This window comes from Pan troglodytes, chromosome 16, assembly GCF_028858775.2.
Source record: "Pan troglodytes isolate AG18354 chromosome 16, NHGRI_mPanTro3-v2.0_pri, whole genome shotgun sequence".
NCBI lineage: Eukaryota > Metazoa > Chordata > Mammalia > Primates > Hominidae > Pan > Pan troglodytes.
The window spans coordinates 68,333,330-68,352,408 of record NC_072414.2 but is presented as its reverse complement, the minus strand read 5'-3'; the positions used below and the strand labels follow the sequence as shown (position 1 = coordinate 68,352,408).

The following is a 19,079-nucleotide window of genomic DNA, read 5'->3' as shown; positions in this document are numbered from 1 at the left end:
ACTCTCACCCTCACTCCCTTGCTATTTCTTTACTTCAGGTGTTCAAGCTGTCTTGCAGCAGCAGATGATGTATCTGTCTCTCTGCCACCACCTTTTAAAATAAGTTCTTTTTTCTAATTATGAAATTACTGTGTGCTCAATGACAAAAATAATTTGGAAAACACAGAAGAGTACAGTTTTTTGTTTTTTTGTTTTTTTAACACACACAGACTATCTTTAATTCCACCACCCAAAGATAATTACAGGGTTTGTGTTTTTTAGTGTATATATATGTAGTTATTTTATTTAAATATAATACCTATAAATACTCTTTTATAATGTGCTTTTTTAAACTTTATTTTTTATTTTTTTAGAGACAGGGTGTGTGTGCTGTCACCCAGGCTGGAGTGCAGTGGCATGATCATAGCTCACTGTAACTCAACTCCTGGCCTCAAGCAGTCCTTCTGCCTCAACCTCCAGAGTAGCTGGGATTACAGGTGCAAGCCACCACACCCAACATATCGTATACTTTTTTAATTCACTTTTTCAAGTCAATAGAAACTTGCAAATTAATTTCTACTGGTTTTCCAAGTATTTCACTACTTAGGAATGATTTGCTTCAGGTAACCTATTATTACACATATAAGTGTATTTTAGTTTTTTACTTTTTCAGATAACACTGAAGAACATCTTTGTATGCTCCTCTTTTCCTTTTTTTTTTTTTCTATTTTCATACAATTGATTATTTTCTTATGACAGATGTTGAAAAGTAGAATTTCTGGGTCAGAGAATATACCTTAAGAATTTTGATCCATATTGCCAGATTGACCTACACAAAGAGTACCCATGAGTATGTCCTTGTACCCTCAACCTAGACAATATTGGGTATCATCATTCTTTTTAAACCTTAGCCAAACTGAGAGATGAAAATATTTAACTTTTTTTTTTTCTTGAGATGGAGTCTCACTCTGCCACCTAGGCTGGAATGCAGTGGCGTGATCCCAGCTCACTGCAACCTCTGCCTCCTGGGTTCAAGTGATTCTCCTGCCTCAGCCTCCTGAGTAGCTGGGATTACAAGCATGTGCCATCTCGCCTGGCTAATTTTTGTACTTTTTTTTTTTTTCTTTTAGTAGAGGCAGGGTTTCACCATATTGGCCAGGCTGGTCTTGAACTCCTGACCTCTAGTGATCCACCTGCCTCGGCCTTCCAAAGTGCTGGGATTAGAGGCATGAGCCACCGCACCCAGCTAGTATTTAACTTTTATATTGCTAGTGATGGGGAATATTTTTTAATGTTCACTGGCCATTTTTATTATTTTGTAAGTTGCTTCCTTATGTACTTAGCCCATTTTTCTACTATTGGAGGTGTTGAAATGTTTATAAAAATTATTTATATATTCAGAACATTAACCCTTCATCTTAATATTGCAAATGCTTTTTCACACTTAGTCATTATTGCCATTTTTAATATTTAAATTTTCTATTATTTTATTATGAAATACTGTCAACATACACAAAATAAAATTATAGATATCTGTGTACCAACAATTGTTAACTGATAAGATTTTCCATATTTGTCTTAGGTTTAGATCTTTTCCCTGTTGTTAAGAAACCAACTGTTGCAGATACAACTGCCTCCCCCTCCCCTTCCCTATCTTTTCCCCTTACTCTCTCCCAAGTGGTATATCACTGTTAAGAGTTTGTGTATATCATTTCATGTATTTTTTATATGTGTGTATGTGTGTGTATCTATCTTCATAAAGAACATATTCTACTTTTAATGGTTTTTTAAATTTACGTAAATGCTATGATATTATTTTGCCAATTGTTATTTTTATGCAATTAAACATAACATGTTTTAACTTTTTTATATTTATTTATGTTAATTCATATAGATCTAGCTAATTCATTTTAACTGCTCTTCAGATTCTATTCTGTGAATAAATTCCCAAATTTATCCATTTTCCACCTCAGGGCAATAGTTTATTCCTTTTGACTATTTCAAGCAATGAGGTAGTAAAATGTCTTTATAAAAGTGTTTTTCTGTACTTGTACAGAGTTTCTCAAGGGTATATACCTAAAGGAGTAATTTATGGATGATATAATAAATGCATGTTCAACTTTTATCAGAAAATACTGTTAAATATTTGCTGACAAAAATTTATACCAAATACCAAAAAAGTTGATACCTTAAAACCAAAATCTGACAAAGATATTCAACAATTTAACACCAAATTGTTCTTTAAAGTAATTGTACAAATTTTAGTTCCCATCATCAAAAAAACTGCAGTTTCCATTTCCCCATATCCTTGCTAGTGTTTTTGTCAGTCTGATAGCTATGCAATGTTTTGTTTTTGTCATCTTCATTATACTGACTTTATCACTAGTGAGGTTGAGCATTGTTTGTCAGTCATTGTATGAGTCTGGATTTAGTTGTAGAAAATGAAGCCATTGTAGCTATTTTAAGCAGAAAAGGATATAAAACAGAATTAGGTGCTTACAAAATCATTGAAAGGACTGAAAGAGCAAATTCTATCAAATAAATTAAGTAAACACATAAAGCTAATGACTACTGTACTGAACAACATAATTCTATATTCTTAATTTTTTTCCAGTTCTAACAATTAGCAAAATAGGAGTGTTAAAAATCTCCAACTGTGACTATGGATCTGTCTCCATTTAATTAGTATGATTTTGCTTCAAGTATTTTGAAACTCCGTTAGACTGTTATGTCTTTCAGATGGCCCTTTTATTATTATTCCTCTTTATTGGTGTTAAATACTCCTTGCTTTGAAGTCTAGTTTGTTTAATATTAATTTCTCACATAACTGTTTGGTCTTTTCCATCCTTGACAATTTTTCTTTTCCTTTAAGCACTTTAAAGATGTCATTCCATGGTCTTCTGGCTTCCATCGTTTCTTATAAGAAATCAGCCTTCATTTATGTCATTTTTCCCGTGTAGGTTGTGTCTTTTTTTTCCTCCAGCTGCATTCAAGATTTTTTATTTATATTTGAGTTTCAGCAGTTTGACATGATCAGCTTCAGTGTAGTTCTCATTGCACTTTTTCTGCTTGAGGTTTTCTGAGCTATTTGAACGGTAAATTGATGTTATTCCACCAAAACAGAAATCTGCTTTCTTAAACTTTCCACAAAGAAAACTTTGGGTACAGATGGCTTTACTTCTAAATTCTACAAAGCACTTAAGGGAGAAATAATGCCAATCATACACAAACTCTCTCAAGGGAGAGGAGGGAATACTTGCCAGCTTGTTTTATGATGCCAGTATAACCTTAATACCGAAATCTGACAAGGATATTCCAAAAAAGAAAATTACAGATCAACATTCCTCGTGAACATAAATGTAGCAATTGTTAACAAAATATTAGCAATTAAATTCAGCAATATATAAAAGGATCATGACGATATGAGATTTATTCTAGGAATGCAAGGTTAGTTTTAACATTTAGAAATTGCCATATTAACTTATCAAGAACCATGAAAGTTCATAGATTTTACCCTTTTTGCAGGCTAACAAGTTAGCCCACACAGTTTCATGGATGCTGGCAAAAGATACAAGACTCCTAGTCAGAGACAAGGGACCTCATTACTCACAGACAGCAAGCAATTTGAACTTTATGTTCTTATCAGTTTTTCTTACCCCCAGGTCCCACGGAAACAACACAGGGTGGGCCCAGATGGATGTTGCATGTGCAGTGAGTTTACATCACAGCTGAGGAAACCCCCACAATCTTAGGAAACCCCAATCTTTAAAATGGGCTAAAAATAGACCTGTTCAACCTTTGCCTGGGAGGTAGACACTATCTTTACTATACTGGACAGCCAACATACCTGATCTTTGCTCTAAAGGAAGACATCATCACCATTTTCCAAGACCATTCCCTATACAAACATTCTGGAAGACCTAGTCTAGAACAAAAGCTGTTAGTTCATCTGCTCACAAGACATGCAAAAATGTCAGACCTTTTGAGGATTATCTCCTGGCACTGACCTCAACAAAAGGAAACTAAGATCATCTTAGTAGATGCAGAAAAAATGAAACAAATGTAACACCACTTCATGATAATAAAATAAACAGCAAATTAGGAATAGACGGGAAAAACAGCTAAATCATACATAATAATAAACACTTTTCCTTTAAGATTAGGAATACACAGACTGTTTACCCTCATCACTTCTATTCAGCATTGTATTGAAAGTTCTAGCTAGTTTAGTAAGAAGCAGAAAAAGAAAAGGCATAAAGTTTGTAAAGGACAAAATAAAACTATTGTTATTTGCAGTCTCATGATTGCACGTATAGAAAACTATGTAATCTACCAAGAAAAAAATGATTATTTAATAGAACTGTTAAGATTTAAGCAAGGTTTGAATATACAAATATAACTTATGCAAAAATCAGTCGTATCGCTATGTATAGCAACAAATAGAAATCAAGATTTAAAAAACAATACCATTTATAAAAAGCATCAGAAAGTATCACATACCTCTGAGTAAATCTCATGAAAGTAAAGCAACACCTCTACAAAGCATTACCGAGAGAAATTAAAGACCTAAATAAACGGAGATATATATAATATCCATGGATCAGAAGACTCAATAGTGGTAAAACATTATTTTTCCCCAAATTAATTTATAGACTCTATGCAATCCTAATCAAAATCCCAGCAGGCTTTAGAAATAAATTTACAAGTCAGCTCTAAGATTTCTATGGAAAAGTTAAGGCTCTAACACAGCCAAAACAATTTTGAAAAAGAATAATAAGTCAGAGGACTTGCCTGATTTGGGGACTTACTACAGAGTTATGCTAATCAAGACAGTCTGGTATTGGTATAAGATTGATCAATCGGTCAAAATGGAATTAAGGGCACAGAAATAGACCCACACAAATACGGTCCAATTATTTGGGGTGGGGGAGCTGATTAGGCTTTGAAAAAAAATACACTATTTTTTAGAGCAGTTTTAAAAGTTCACAGCAAAATTGAGTGGAAACTATAGAGTATTGCCATAAACCCCCTGGCCACACACATGTACAGCCTCCAGTAGGCCTCATTAGAGTGGTACATTTTTTACAGTCAGTGAACCTACATTGATGTCATTATCACCCTAAAGTCCATAGTTTACATTAAGGTTAACTCTTGGTGTTAAATATCTTACGGATTTTGACAAATGTATAATGACATGCATTCATCAGTACAGTATCATATAACCCCATCTATCATTCCTCCTTCCCCCACAACCTCTAGCAACCTCTCGTCAGTTGATTTCTGATCAAGGGATCAGATTAATTTAATAGGGAAAGGAAAGTTATTTTAATGAATGGTGCTAGAACAACTGGATATCCATATGGAAGAAAAGTAACCTCTTGTTATATACAAAATTAATTTGAGATGGATCACAGATCTAAACACAAAAGTTGTGACCATAAGACTTCTAGCAGAAAATATGGGACTATATATATCTTTGCAGTCATGGAATGGGGAAAGATTTATTTGGATACAAATATGCAAATAACCATTTAACACATGGAAAGATACACAAATAACTACTTCGCACATGGAAGCGTGTTCAGTATGTTAGTTATCAGGGAAATGCAAAATAAAATTATACCAAGGTACTGTTTCAAATCCAATAAAATGGCTAAAATAAAAAAGATTGATGATACCTGATGTTGGTAAGGATATGGAACAACTGGAGATCTAATACATTGTTTCTGGGAGAATGAAATGCAATGACCACTTTGAAGAACTCTATCAATTTGTAAATTTAAGCACATCTATTCTATGACTCAGCAATTCTACTCTTAGGTATTTACCCAATAGAAATGAAAACACATGTTCACAAAAAGACTTTCCCATGGATTTTCATAGCAGTCTTATTTATGATAACCAAAAACTGTAAATAACATACATCCATCAACAAGAGAAGGAACAAACAAATCATAGCATACAGGTTGAGTATGCCTTATCTGAAATGCTTGAGACCAGAGTGTTTTGGATTTTGGATTTGGGCGGGGAAGGGATTTTTGAGTATTTGCATTATACTTGCCAGTTGAACATCCCAAATCTGAAAATCCAAAATCTGAAATGCTCCAGTGAGCATTTCTCTTGAGCATCATGTTGATACTCAGAAAGTTTTGGGTTTGGGAGGATTTTGTATTTTCAGGTTGGGCGTGCTCAACCTGTATTCATACAGTGGGATACTAATCAACAATATAAAGAAAGGAATTATTGTCCCATGCACCAACATGAATAAATCTCAAAAACATCATGCTTAGCCAGGGACAGATATAAAAGAGAACATTTTGAATGATTTCCTTTATATGGAGATAGGAAAGGATTGGATAGAAAACAAGGGAACTTTCTGTGATGATGAGTATGTTCTATATCTTGTTTTTATTGATGGTTATGTAGATTTATGTGGTCTTCAAAACTTGTCAAACCAAACACTTAAGTTTTGTGCATTTATTATTTGGAATATATCTCAAAAGAAAGCAGTTGATTATTAATCATAGTGACAGCAGAGAGAAAGGACAAAGGTTATCACAAATGTGATTAGCAAGAAGACAAGAGATGTGAAGGATAGACAATAGAATTAAAATGTTGAATAATTGATCTTCTCAAATAAGATAACAGGAGAAGTACAACAGAAAAAAAAAAAGAATAGAACACTTCTAAACTGAAGGAAGACATTCATTAGCCATATATGAAGGAATCAACTTTACTAGTGGGGTAGATATAAAGAGGCTGAGACTCAGGTCAGGCCTTGTTTCTAATATCACACAGTAACTTAGCCTGATAGGATGTGACCTTGACCAAACTATAGCAATAACAATTAGAGTGGAAGCAAGAAGGATTTAGGACTATTTTAGAGGTAGAATTAGCTTCTATCTACCTCAGCCTTGGGCCTTGTCTACCTGATGAATTCATTTAAAAATATGAAGATGCCACCTCTTTTGACAAGCTAGCCCTGGCCCATTAAGCCAAAATTTGGCACTTCTGCTACATAGTAGTAATACTTTGAACATACCTCTATTATAGAATTAATCATAGTAATGTAGAAATTATGTGTCAGCTACAATGTTAAGAGGTCCTTAAGGTTAGCATCAGCATCATACTTAGAAATAATTGAGTGGATGAATGCACGATTACAAATGGTTATCTTAAAATTTCTTGCATTACTGTGAGATGAATAATGACATTCATTTGGACAAGAATAGTGGGAGAAGGAGATTTCAGAAGAGATAGTGAGGTTTTATTTGAATATACAAATATAGGGGTGCCTTGGGACCCCCAAGGGAAAATATTCATAAACTAGTACTTTAAGAAAGAAGTTCAGAAAAGAAGTAGGCCGGATGCCATGGCTCATGCCTATAATCCCAGCACTTTGGGAGGCTGAGGAGGGCAGCTCGCTTGAGTCCAGGAGTTCACGACCAGACTAGGCAACAAGGCAAAACCCTGTCTCTACCAAAAAAAAAAAAAAAATTAGCCAGGCCTGATGGCGTGCACCTGTAGTCTCAGCTACTCAGGAGGCTGAGGTGGGAGGACCCTTGAGTCCAGCAGTGAGCCATGATTGCATCACTATACTCCAGCCTGGGCAACAGAGTGAGACCCTGTCTCTAAAAGAAAAACAAAAGTAGGCCTTGAGATAGAATTGGGAATTATTATTAACATATCGAGGATAGTTGAAACCATGGAATTGCATGACTTTACTAAATTTAGTTCAGGGATAGAACCCTAATAAGCAACATTTTGGTTGGAATGTGAGAGTGGATAGGTAGACAAGGATGGACAAAGAAACAGTAACTCATTTTAGTTTTTTTTTAATAGATTTGGGGGTACATAATACATGGATATATTACCTAATGGTGAAGTTTGGGCTTTTAGTGAACCCATCACCCAAATAGTGAACATCGTATACACACACACACACACACACACATACACATAATGTATATGTTTCTAAATATCCCTTTCTGTTAAGTCCAATGACAGAAAGCTGCAAAGGGACTCATTTTAAATTTCAAATGGCAAAGCAAATGGAGAGACCCATTTACTTATCATTTACAGCAGCATGTTTCTTTCCCAGGATGTGTGTTCCAAGAAGACTAGGAAGTTTTCTGTATTAAAGCTTTTCATCCTGGGTATGGTAATAGCCTCAACATTATAATTTCAACCTAACAGTTACAATGCAAAAGATATGTTGCTTTTGACCCCAGTGTTCATTAGAAAGTTCCATATTCTTCCCTCAAAACAATGAGATTGACAAAATGAATTTCTCTACACTGACCTTTTAGAGCCATTTAGTTTAAGCATCTTCTTAGCCAGTCATTTAAAGATTGTCCATGCAGTCAAGACATAGGCAATTTAGAAAAACATTAGACTGACTCATTAGTAAGCACCGTAGATGGCCCAGTAACCTATAGGAGACGATACTCAGAAAGGACCAACCAGTCAACAAGTGGTTGTTTTAGTTTGCCTTGGCTTTACAATGCTTTTTATCTCTTTGCTCATTTTGTAGTCTTTCTTCCTTTCTGGCTGTTTCAAGGACGGTACCGGAAACCTAGCTAAGCCATTTTCATCTTGAGACTACATGGTTTTGAAGTTTTGTGTGATCACTTTAGACTTCAGTAAGGACCCAAAAAATGCCACAGAAAAGCAGTGAATTCAGTGCAAAGGATCCTCTTATCAGGAGTCAGAAAACCATAGAATGTTCCAGCCGTCTTGCTTGAGCTTGTGCGTTGCCTTCCTTGAGCATCAGTCTCCTTGTCTATCTAATGGGGATAGTCATACCAACCTCCACATAGTGAACTGGGTTTTCTCATACCTTGCTGGTGAGACTATAAATTTATTTAATGTTTCTTGAATATAATTTGGCTATGTATATCAAGAGCCCTAAAAATATGCATACCCTTTGACTCAGTAATTCCACTTGTGGAAAATAGTCTGAAATCTGGCAAGGTTTTCTACTCAAAATGTTCGGCACAGCATGGTTTATAATAAGGAATATTGAAAACAACCAAAAGTTGTAAAAACATTCCACTGGTAGAATATTATTCAATCATTAAAAATGATGTTTATATATCCAGTCAGACCTCTAGAACCTAGATCATTTTACAGGAAATAAATAGTTCCAAAAAATGTTATGTGACACCACAGGGATATAATCAGCAAAATTCAACTTGTGGGAAAGCATATAGGATAAACAACCAGGTTTCATCAACAAATACATAGATTTTCAAAGGGGGTTTTAAAAGGTGGAGGGTAGCTAACAGATTAAAAAGAGACTTAAGTCATATTAACCAGTCACAATGTGTGGTTCTTGTTTGGATTCTAATTTTTAAAAAAACTATTTAAAATATTAAGACATTTATGGTACATTTAGAAATTTGAACACCAGTTATTTGATGATATTAAGAAATGGTGATTTTTAGATGTGATAATGATGTTGTGGTTTTGTTTTTTTTTTAAGTTTTTTTTTTAGAGATAGAAATGGAAACATTTACAAATGAAATAATATGCCTTGGATTTGCTTAAACTTTATGCAGGATGGGTGTGGACAGATAAGATTGGCCATGGGTTGATGGTAGTCAGGGCTGTGTGATGAATGCATGGGTATTTGTTATCCTATTCTGTCAATAAAGATTTAAAATATAATGCTTAACCAAGATGTTTTCATGACATAGAAGGGGCCTAAATAGTCATTGAATGAAATTCGGTATAATGTCAATCATGTGGAGAAAGAATCAAATAGAAAAACATGAAAGGAAAATTATCAAACTGTGATTGTCTTTAAAAGGTGAAATTATGGCCAACTTTTTCTACTGATTTTTCTGCTTTTCTTTACTATATAAATTTCTATAATGAGCCTATATTACCACTATAATCAGAAAAAAACAAGTTTTCACTCTGGTTAGAACTCTTTTAGAACCTTAGCTTGAAACAACGTAAGTAAAACAGAATAGTAAAATGGCTTGTGTACCTGGGAAGGTCAAGGTTTGAACTAGATGCCAAGGCTCTAAGTATAGTAATGCACTGCATAATGACTTTTTAGTCAACAACAGACCACATATACAATGGCGGTCCTGTAAGATTACAATACTATATTTTTACTGTACCCTTTCTATGGTTAGATACACAAATAATTACCATTGTGTTACAGTTGCCTGCATTGTTCCCTGCAGTAACATACTGTATATGTTTGTAGCCTGGGAACAATAGGCTATCCCATATAGCCTAGGTTAGGCTATACTATCTAAGTTTGTGTAAGTACACTCTATGATGTTTGCACAATGACAAAGTTGCCTAATGATGCAGTTCTCAGAATGCGTCCCCATATGCCATTACAGCTTTGTTTCTTTCTTTCAATTCTACTTATCTCTACTTGGCTTTATTCTCTAAGCAGATGTTCTCCATGTAACAAGTTGACTACCAGCACCCCCAGAGTTACACATTTTAGTTTAGATATCCCCAGTGGAAAGATATTTTTCCTCTGGTCATATATTAATCCCACAGAAGATGTTGAGTGGTCCTCCCTAGGTCATATACTCATCCTGGAACCAGTCATTATGGCCAAGATGATGAGTACTTTGACTGTCCTGAAGCATATGCTCACTCCTGCATTAGCAAGCGGGTAGCATCTTTAACAATGCCCCCAGGACCATATGAAATAGGAGAGGAGAATATGCTGGGCAGATAAAAACCAAAGCTTTTACAGTCTGCTCCCTAATGGTGTTCTTGGGATAATTCATTGGGATGATTAAGATAAAACACTTTCTTTTATTTTGTTTGCTAGTGTGTGTGGCATGTTTGTGTGTGTGTGTGTGTGTGTGTGTGTGTGTGTGTGTGTGTGTGTGTGTGTGTGTAGACAGGGTCTCACTATGTTGCCCAGGCCAGTCTCAAACTTCTGGGCTCAAGCAATCCTCCTGCCTCAGCCTCCCAAAGTGCGGGGATTACAAGCATAAGCTACTGTACCCAGTCAAAACACTTGATTTTTTTTTTTCTTGAGATGGAGTCTCACTTTGTTGCCCAGGCTGGAGTGCAATGGCATGATCTTGGCTTACTGCAACTTCGACTTCCCGGGTTCAAGCGATTCTCCTGCCTCAGCCTCCTAAGTAACTGGGACTACAGGTTCCAGCCACCATGGCTGGCTAATTTTTGTATTTTTAGTAGAGACAGGGTTTCACCATATTGGCCAGGCTGGTCTCGAACTCCTGACCTCAAGTGATCCACCTGCCTCAGCCTCCTAAAGTCCTGGGATTACAGGTGTGATCCACCGTGTCTGGCTACAGACAAAACACTTTCTAAATTGAAGAGTTCTGTGCAAATGTAAAAGCCAGTTTTTAAAAGTCTAATTTTGTTCAATCAGATTGTAATAAGATTCTCAGTGTGTACATATATCAATCTATCAATTTCCTTTACTAGAAGAGGTCAGGTGGTCATCATTTCATACTTCCCAATTTTAAAACTGTAGGAGTGCTCAGTAGCCCAGGTAGATACATAGTCTAATGTAAAAGATGAAAGGAGGCACTATTTTGTACCTTCAACATAGTAAACTTGGAATGGCTCCAGACATGAATTATTCATCAGTTTATCCTTCCTTTTACAAAAACCTGTGTTGGTAAATGAATAGTGGTGGGGACTGTAGTGCACTTACACACCAAAACCTCAATTCCTTTGTGTATATCTCTGAAAGTTAACATGTTGATTTGCAGAACTGCTATATTTGCAGTCCTACCCTTCTCATACATGTCAGTGCAGTAGCATTGAATTTCTAGGCCAAGGTTGATTTATCTACAAGGTCTTTTATAGTTTTAAAATATTCTTTTCAATGATTGCTGCTCTGTGGATTAATAAAAGAGTTACTGTTGTCAGTCCAGTTTACAAACAGCTCTAGAAAACTGTTTTTCGTACTGAAAAGATGGAAATGATTTCTTAAATGTTGTTGTCAACCCTCAGGACTGGTACTTTTCAGTAAAAGCAATTAGATTCTCACTGTTTGTTATGCTGTTAATGGTGATAGAGTCTTTAAAAATAGAGAACCTACAACTGGCTTTAGAAGTTTAAGTTGTAGCCAGGCATGGTGGCCCATGCCTGTAATTGTAGCACTTTAGGAGGCCAAGGCAGGAGGATCGCGTCAGGCCAGAAGTTCAAGAAGAGCCTGGGCAGCTATAGCAAAACCGCATTTCTACAAAATAAAAAAAAAAAAATTAACTGCACATGGTGGTACACGCATGTAGTCCCAACTACTTGCGAGACTGAGGCAGGAGGATCTCTTGAGCCCAGTAGGTTAGAGTTGTAGTGAGCTATGATCATGTCTCTGCACTCCAGCCAGGTGACAGAGTGAGACCCTGTCTCTAAAAAAAAAAAAAAAAAAAAAAAAAAAAAAAGTGTAAGTTGTAACAAGAGTGTCTGAGTTGAATCATTGTACTGTATCTTCTAAATCCTTGCATTGGGGCTACCTAGTACTTTAAAAAGGAACCGTTTTTAAGAGCATAAAGGTCATTATAAATCATTTCACTTGTTGTTAGACTCTTTAGACCAGTAAGAATGACTAGATAATCATTGTCATTCATTTTTTTCTTGAAAAATAATATTCAAATAACCAAAAGAAAGAAGAGAGAAAAAAATACTTACAGAAAGAGGTGATTATTCAGGAGTAAATCTAAGGAAATTGTTACTTGAGATGCTTTACTCAAACTTGTGTTGTGTCTGCTTGTTTGAGGGGTCCAAGCCTGTGTATGGTAACATTTATCATTGAAGGTGAAGATGTTGCTGGCCTATTCAGATTGATAACATGCATTTCTCCCCCATATCTAGCTACGTGGTGAACATGGGTCTGATTGACAAACTGTGTGCCTGCTTCCTCTCGGTGCAAGGCCCAGTGGATGAGAATCCCAAGATGGCCATATTTCTGCAGCATGCCGCAGGACTCTTACATGCAATGTGTACACTGTGCTTTGCTGTCACTGGAAGGTAAGGCATCTACTTGATCTCAATCTAGACTCAACTTTTGAAACATCTCTTGAATTTTGCCCATTCTAGGGTCATTTCATAGGAATTCAAGTGGTCATCTTGGCCATCTTTCCTCTGTGTTCTTTCCCCATCATTGGCTTTCTATATTGAGATATATATTAATTTCTCATTTTTCTGGGCCACACACTCTCATCAGAGTCTTTTTTTCTTGTTGGTGTCATAAATTTGACTATCATTGCTAGAAGAGACCTAAGAGGTCATCCAGTCCCTCTTCCACTGAGATCCAGAGGAGTCCAGTGATTCTCCTTCAGTCATTGAAGGAAACAAAGCCTAGACCAGACCAAGCCAAGCCGTCAGCCCTACACAGTACAGCCTGAAAGTGCTCATTACCGTCATTCATGTGCTTTCAGTTATAGGCTGCTAGGTTTATTTTCCCTCTGTCCCTTCTTCCAGAGTACTTCCATGAATAAGGGAAGGGAGCCATCTAAAACAATAGGTCCCTGAAGTCACACGTGACCCATGGGCATAGTGAAAGCCAGTGTGCCAGGGACTACTACTGGCCTGGTTGGCTGTTTAGACTACCCTACCCCATCCTACCCCATCCCACCCTGCGGACTGTCCTCAAAAACAATAATTCTCTAGGAAGGACACAAGTAACCCTCTGGGTCTTCTTGTCTTCTCCCCAACCCATCCCTCACCAAGTAAGAATCGTTGATAATAGTGCCTCCGTTTTTCTGATAGGAATATGACATATCCCTTAGGCATATTGAGGATGTTCAATCAAATAATTTTCTTATAATTAATTCTAAACAGCACATATGTATTACCTATTTTTTAATTATGTGTTTTGTATTTTTAGGAATTTGTCCAGTCTAAGCTTCTAAAGTCTAGCTTCTTAAGGAAATATTATCCATCTATATTCAGTGTTCACAGAATACCAGTGACTATATTCAGAACATTTTAAGAGGGGGAAACTATATTCTAAAATGAACATCCTCAACATTTTTTAGTTCATTATTCATAGGACCCCTAAGCCCACCTATCCTTCCTTACTCTTACCCAGTCCCTCACCATCAGTCACATTCTAATAAAATTAAGACTGTCTAGAGAAGTCAGGGAAGCCAAGCATGCCTGTATTCAGTGTTCCAAGTTAGTCTCTTCCCATCAAGAAATGTAGACCAAGCCTACCTTCAGTGAGAGCTCAGGAAGTGATTTTTTGTGGGTCTGTGACCTACGTAGGATCAGGTAGTACCATACTACACAGAGGTTGGCATACCAAACACTGTCCATCTGGAACAGAGGCACCTGCCAGCTTGGAGGCCACCATGCTGCTCAGCTAGTTCCTGTGCAATGGCCAGGCCCCTCCATGGAGGTGTCCTCTCAGGCAGGAGACCTGTGCTGACCCTCTCTCTTTTTGAACACAGTTTCCCTGTGTTCATTACATTACAAACCTGCCAGCATCTCAAGTCTGTGTCACCTGTATTTTCTCGAATCCAGATCAATATCACAAATGTAAGCATTTCCGTATGTGATTGTTGTACAGTCTGTGGGCTTCAGCTGTCACTTACATGCAGATTCAGTCACTTGAAATCTATGGAATTTAAAAGAAACCTAAGGGTCATTCACCGTCACTTGTTTTTTGTAGGAAAAACAACTGATCCAAACTGACTTGAATCAGGTCCTGAGATTTCTAGCTTGATACTCCTTCTGCTTTACTTTATATTATTCAGGATGTAGAAGCATATATTTCATTTCTTTGAAAATTTTCTCAATTACATATGGAACATGGAAATAGGATCTTCTCTTTAATGCACACAGTCATGCTCTTGTCCTGAAGACACTGAGCATCTGTCCTGTGCCAAACACCAAGTTAGGTAGGTACTAAAGATACTGCCCTCAGGGAGCCAAGAGTCTAGTGTGGGGTCAGACTTATAAAGTAACAGTTATAGCAGAAGAGAATTTGCACAGAAAAGGAAGTAAAGCACTTACAGAGGAGGTCAAAAAAGGCTTCCATAGGCAGAATCCAAGACAAGTGGAAGGAAAAAAATCAGTTGAGAAAAACGGCATATGTACATTATGTGGTATACCAGATGTTATTGGTGCCTTTGGTTCACGTGCAGGTCATCTGCCAATGGCTTTCTGTATTTCTCTGCCTCAGGACGTTCTCTGGACAAGGAGCTATTTGCTAGAGTGCAGAGGAGTTTAACACCTCCAGTAGTGGTGTTAATAAATTGGTAGATAATACAAACAATAAATTGGTAGATAATACCCCCACTTCCCTAATGTTCAGTAGTACAATTCTGAGTATATTCTGTACAGTTCTCACAGGATCCTCAGCCCTAACCTGTTTTTTGTTTGTTTGTTTTGTTTTGTTTTTGAGACTGAATCTTACTCACTCTGTCGCCCAGACTGGAGTACAGAGGCACTATCTCAGCTCACTGCAACCTCTGCCTTCCATGTTCAAGCGATTCTCCTGCCTCAGCCAGCTGAGTAGCTTGGATTACAGGCACAGGCCAACACTCCTGGCTAATTTTTGTATTTTTAGTAGAGATGGGGTTTCACCATGTTGGCCAGTCTGGTCTCGAACTCCTGACCTCAAGTGCTCCACTCACCTCAGCCTCCCAAAGTGCTGGGCGCACCTGGCCCGTACTGTTCTTTAACACATCCTTGATTGAGTTTTCTCCCTTCCCTGTTTCTCTTCTCTACATCCTCACAAATAGTCTATTTGCACCCATATTATTTTTTCAGGGTCTGCTTTTAGGGCAGCCCAAACCAAGAGATATGGACATACAAGAGTTAGCGTCATGTTTAGTTTGATGTAGCTGTGCAATTGGGTAAATGTGGAGAGCAGCAGGAGATGAGGTATTAAATGAGCTCCATAAATGTTAGTTCTTGGGAGGTGCAAAGGGCTACAAGAACTAGACTAGAGCTGTCAAAGGCTGCTAAAGTTGCTTGAGAGGGAGGACAGGATCAAATTTCTGTTACAGAATGATCACTCCTAAGAAGCACAGAGATGACTGGAATGGCACAAGCCTAGAGGCAGAAGGATTAGTAAAGAAGCTCTTGCATAATCCAACTGAGACATGTTGAGGGCCAGTAAGGTCAATGAAAATAGAGATGAGCAAATACATTACGAGGGAGTAGAACAAATGTAGGGGAGATGGCATAGGGTTTCATGATGTGGGGGGTGAAAGGAAGGGAAGCATCTAGAATGACTCCCAGGTTTCTGACTATAAAATTTTGAATGGTAGATAGCACAGTCTTCAAATTAGGAAATATAAACAGTTCTTCATAGTGGAAATATGAGTTTGGTCCTAGACATGCCTAAGGGTTATTATATATGATATAAGATTATCATATACATATACATATCATATACATATACATATATGTGTAAACTTTGGTCTACTTGGATAATCTTCAGGCATGCCTAGGACCAAACTTATATTTCCACTAAGAAAAACTGCTTATATTCTCAAACTTCGAAACTATACTGTCTACCACTCAAAATTTTATATTTATTATATATTTATACATCTGATAAATTACATGTTTACACATCTGATACATTTTATTTAAAATTTTTAATTACTATATAATTTATTTTATTATGTATATGAAATATAATTCCTTCTGTGTACACATACAACTGGATTTTAAACAGTGATTTACTCTTGATGGTTTTTAAGAATTCTTAATCTGTTTATCTCCATTATAATTTCCTTCTCTAACCTCAATTGCTTAGCAAACTTCTGTTAGTAGGACTTACTACAAAAACAGATTATTCTAGAAAGAAGGTCCAGGTGGTTTCCTGGCTTAATTTACCTAGGAAATTATTTGCAGTATCAGTGTAAGCTACTTCTCTGAAAGAGCTGAGAAAAATGACCCCTTATTGTTGTTCTTCCTCTCATCCTTCAGTCTCCCAACATTTCCTGAACACCACCAGACCACAGGAATACAGGGAGTTTTTTCTACCTCCTCAGATTCATTTACTTCTGATATTTACAGATTGTTTTCTCCTGCTTATTTCTTCATGAAAATTATATTTCTAAGCTATAAATGACAGTGACAAGCATTTTGTTGCATGCATTAAATAGAGTTTCTGCTATAGGTCATAGCCATGTCTAAGAGGAAAGGTAGTATGGTTTTTGCTTTATTGGAGTAATTCACATAATGTCTATTTTGGCTACCAGAAGCTAGCCAGAACCAGAGTCAAGAAAGGCTTTGTCCTCCTTGCCCTTTTGTGACAGGAATGAAAGAGGAAGAGGAGCTAGAGAGGGCTTCAAAAATTGCCTCTTGTGATGGCAGAGCCTGAGATAATTAAGGGGACTAATTGATATCTCCAGGCTTTGAGTAAACATTGCAGTCTGCTGGTGGCCCAGCCTTTGTGATGGTGATTACCGCTAGTCTGCCTTTGCACTACTCTCCTATTGTGCTCTTAATCTTCTAATTTTTACCTAGGTTTTCTTTTCTTTTCTCTCTTTTTTTTTTTTTTTTTTTTTGAGACGGAGTCTTGCTCTGTCGCCCAGGCTGGAGTGCAGTGGCGCCATCTCGGCTCACTGTAACCTCTGCTTCCTGGGTTCAAGTTATTCTCCTGCCTCAGCCTCCTGAATAGCTGGGATTACAGGCGCTTGCCACCATGCCTGGCTAATTTTTGTATTTTTAGTAGAGATGGAGTTTCACCATGTTGGCCAGGCTGGTCTCAAACTCCTGACCTCAGATGATCCACCCACCTCAGCCTCCCAAAGTGTTAGGATTATAGGCCTGAGCCACCTTACTCAGCCAAATTTTTACCTAGGTTTTCCGAAACACGATTTGGATGTCAGAATTTGTGCTGTTAGTCTTTGTTTCAACTTGGGATAGAAAAGCAATAGCTGATGACTTGTACCAGGCTTAGTTTTGAACAATGAACTTGCATTTCTTTAAGTAAAAATTGAAATCGTGATCCTCTGATGAAAGGATTGATTTTATGTCAGAATTGCTTCAGAATTTTAATATTGTTAACAAATGATTCTTAATCACTTCAGCAAAATTCAATAGTCTGTAATGGGACTCTCAGAAATGCCTATTTCTGGCCGGGTGTGGTGGCTCAGGTAATCCCAGCACTTTGGGAGGCCGAGGCAGGTGGATCACCTGAGGTCAGAAGTTCAAGACCAGACTGGCCAACATGGTGAAACCCCATCTCTACTAAAAATACAAAAATTAGCTGAGAGTGGTGGCAGGCACCTGTAATCCCAGCTATTTGGGAGGCTGAGGCAGGAGAATTGCTTGAACCCAGGAGGCGGAGGTTGCAGCGTGCCGAGATGGCACCACTGCACTCCAGCCTGGGTGACAGTGCGAGACTCCATCTCAAAAAAAATGAAATGCCTATTTCTTTGGCCTTTACTGTTAACAGTTTTCTATTCTTGGTCCTACAAGTAAAGAGAAAACAATGGTTTTCAAATCTCAGGGCAGGAGCTCAATTGCTGTAATTGGTTGAGGCTCATTGGGTCCCCCTTAAGGTGCTGACTCCTTAGCAGAACTAATAGGATCAGCATAATAATGAGTGATTATAAATTGAAACCAACATGGGCTGTTAACTTAATCAGTAATCATTTACAGTATTCCTAACTGTGCTAGGCACTATGGCAACAAAGCCAGGAAGCAGTGGACCCACAGTAAAAGAGTTTGTAATCCTTACAACTACACTGAAGAGAGGAACTTGTAAAACCTGGATAATTCTGATTGGTTGGAAAAGACTTGTGAATTCAAGAATATTTGTATACAAAAACAAGTTTGATGTTATATATATTTGTGTTTTTCATTTTCACATCCATAGATGACAATAACAAAATGTGTTCTAGCCAAAGTTCTGGAAACCTGTGTCATGAAAAGATAAGAATTATCTGTGATTTAGTCCATTTATTATGTGGCTATAAATGAGTGCTTTTCAAGTGTTTAAGGGTGCTTGAAAACCATTTGTTCAAGCAAAGGTAAATGTTAACTCTGCCTGCCTGCCTATTCATTCATTGAACAAATATTTATGTAGCACTTGCTCTGTGCCAGGCCCTGTGCTAGGATTGGGAGAAAGCAGTAATGGCTAAGACATCAATTTTGTCTAAGGACTCTGTAAG

The 19,079-nt window shown here is 37.2% G+C and overlaps 1 protein-coding gene across 24 annotated transcripts in view; it reads left to right on the top strand.

Moving 5' to 3' along the window:
* Window positions 1-19,079, top strand: part of SCAPER (S-phase cyclin A associated protein in the ER) — a 567,113-nt gene that overhangs the window by 497,937 nt on the left and 50,097 nt on the right. For all 24 annotated transcript variants that reach the window (XM_523229.8, XM_009429613.4, XM_063795293.1 and 21 more), the window contains one exon: window positions 12,811-12,966. In XM_523229.8, coding sequence (XP_523229.2) covers window positions 12,811-12,966 — 156 coding nt within the window. The remainder of the gene's footprint in view (window positions 1-12,810; window positions 12,967-19,079) is intronic.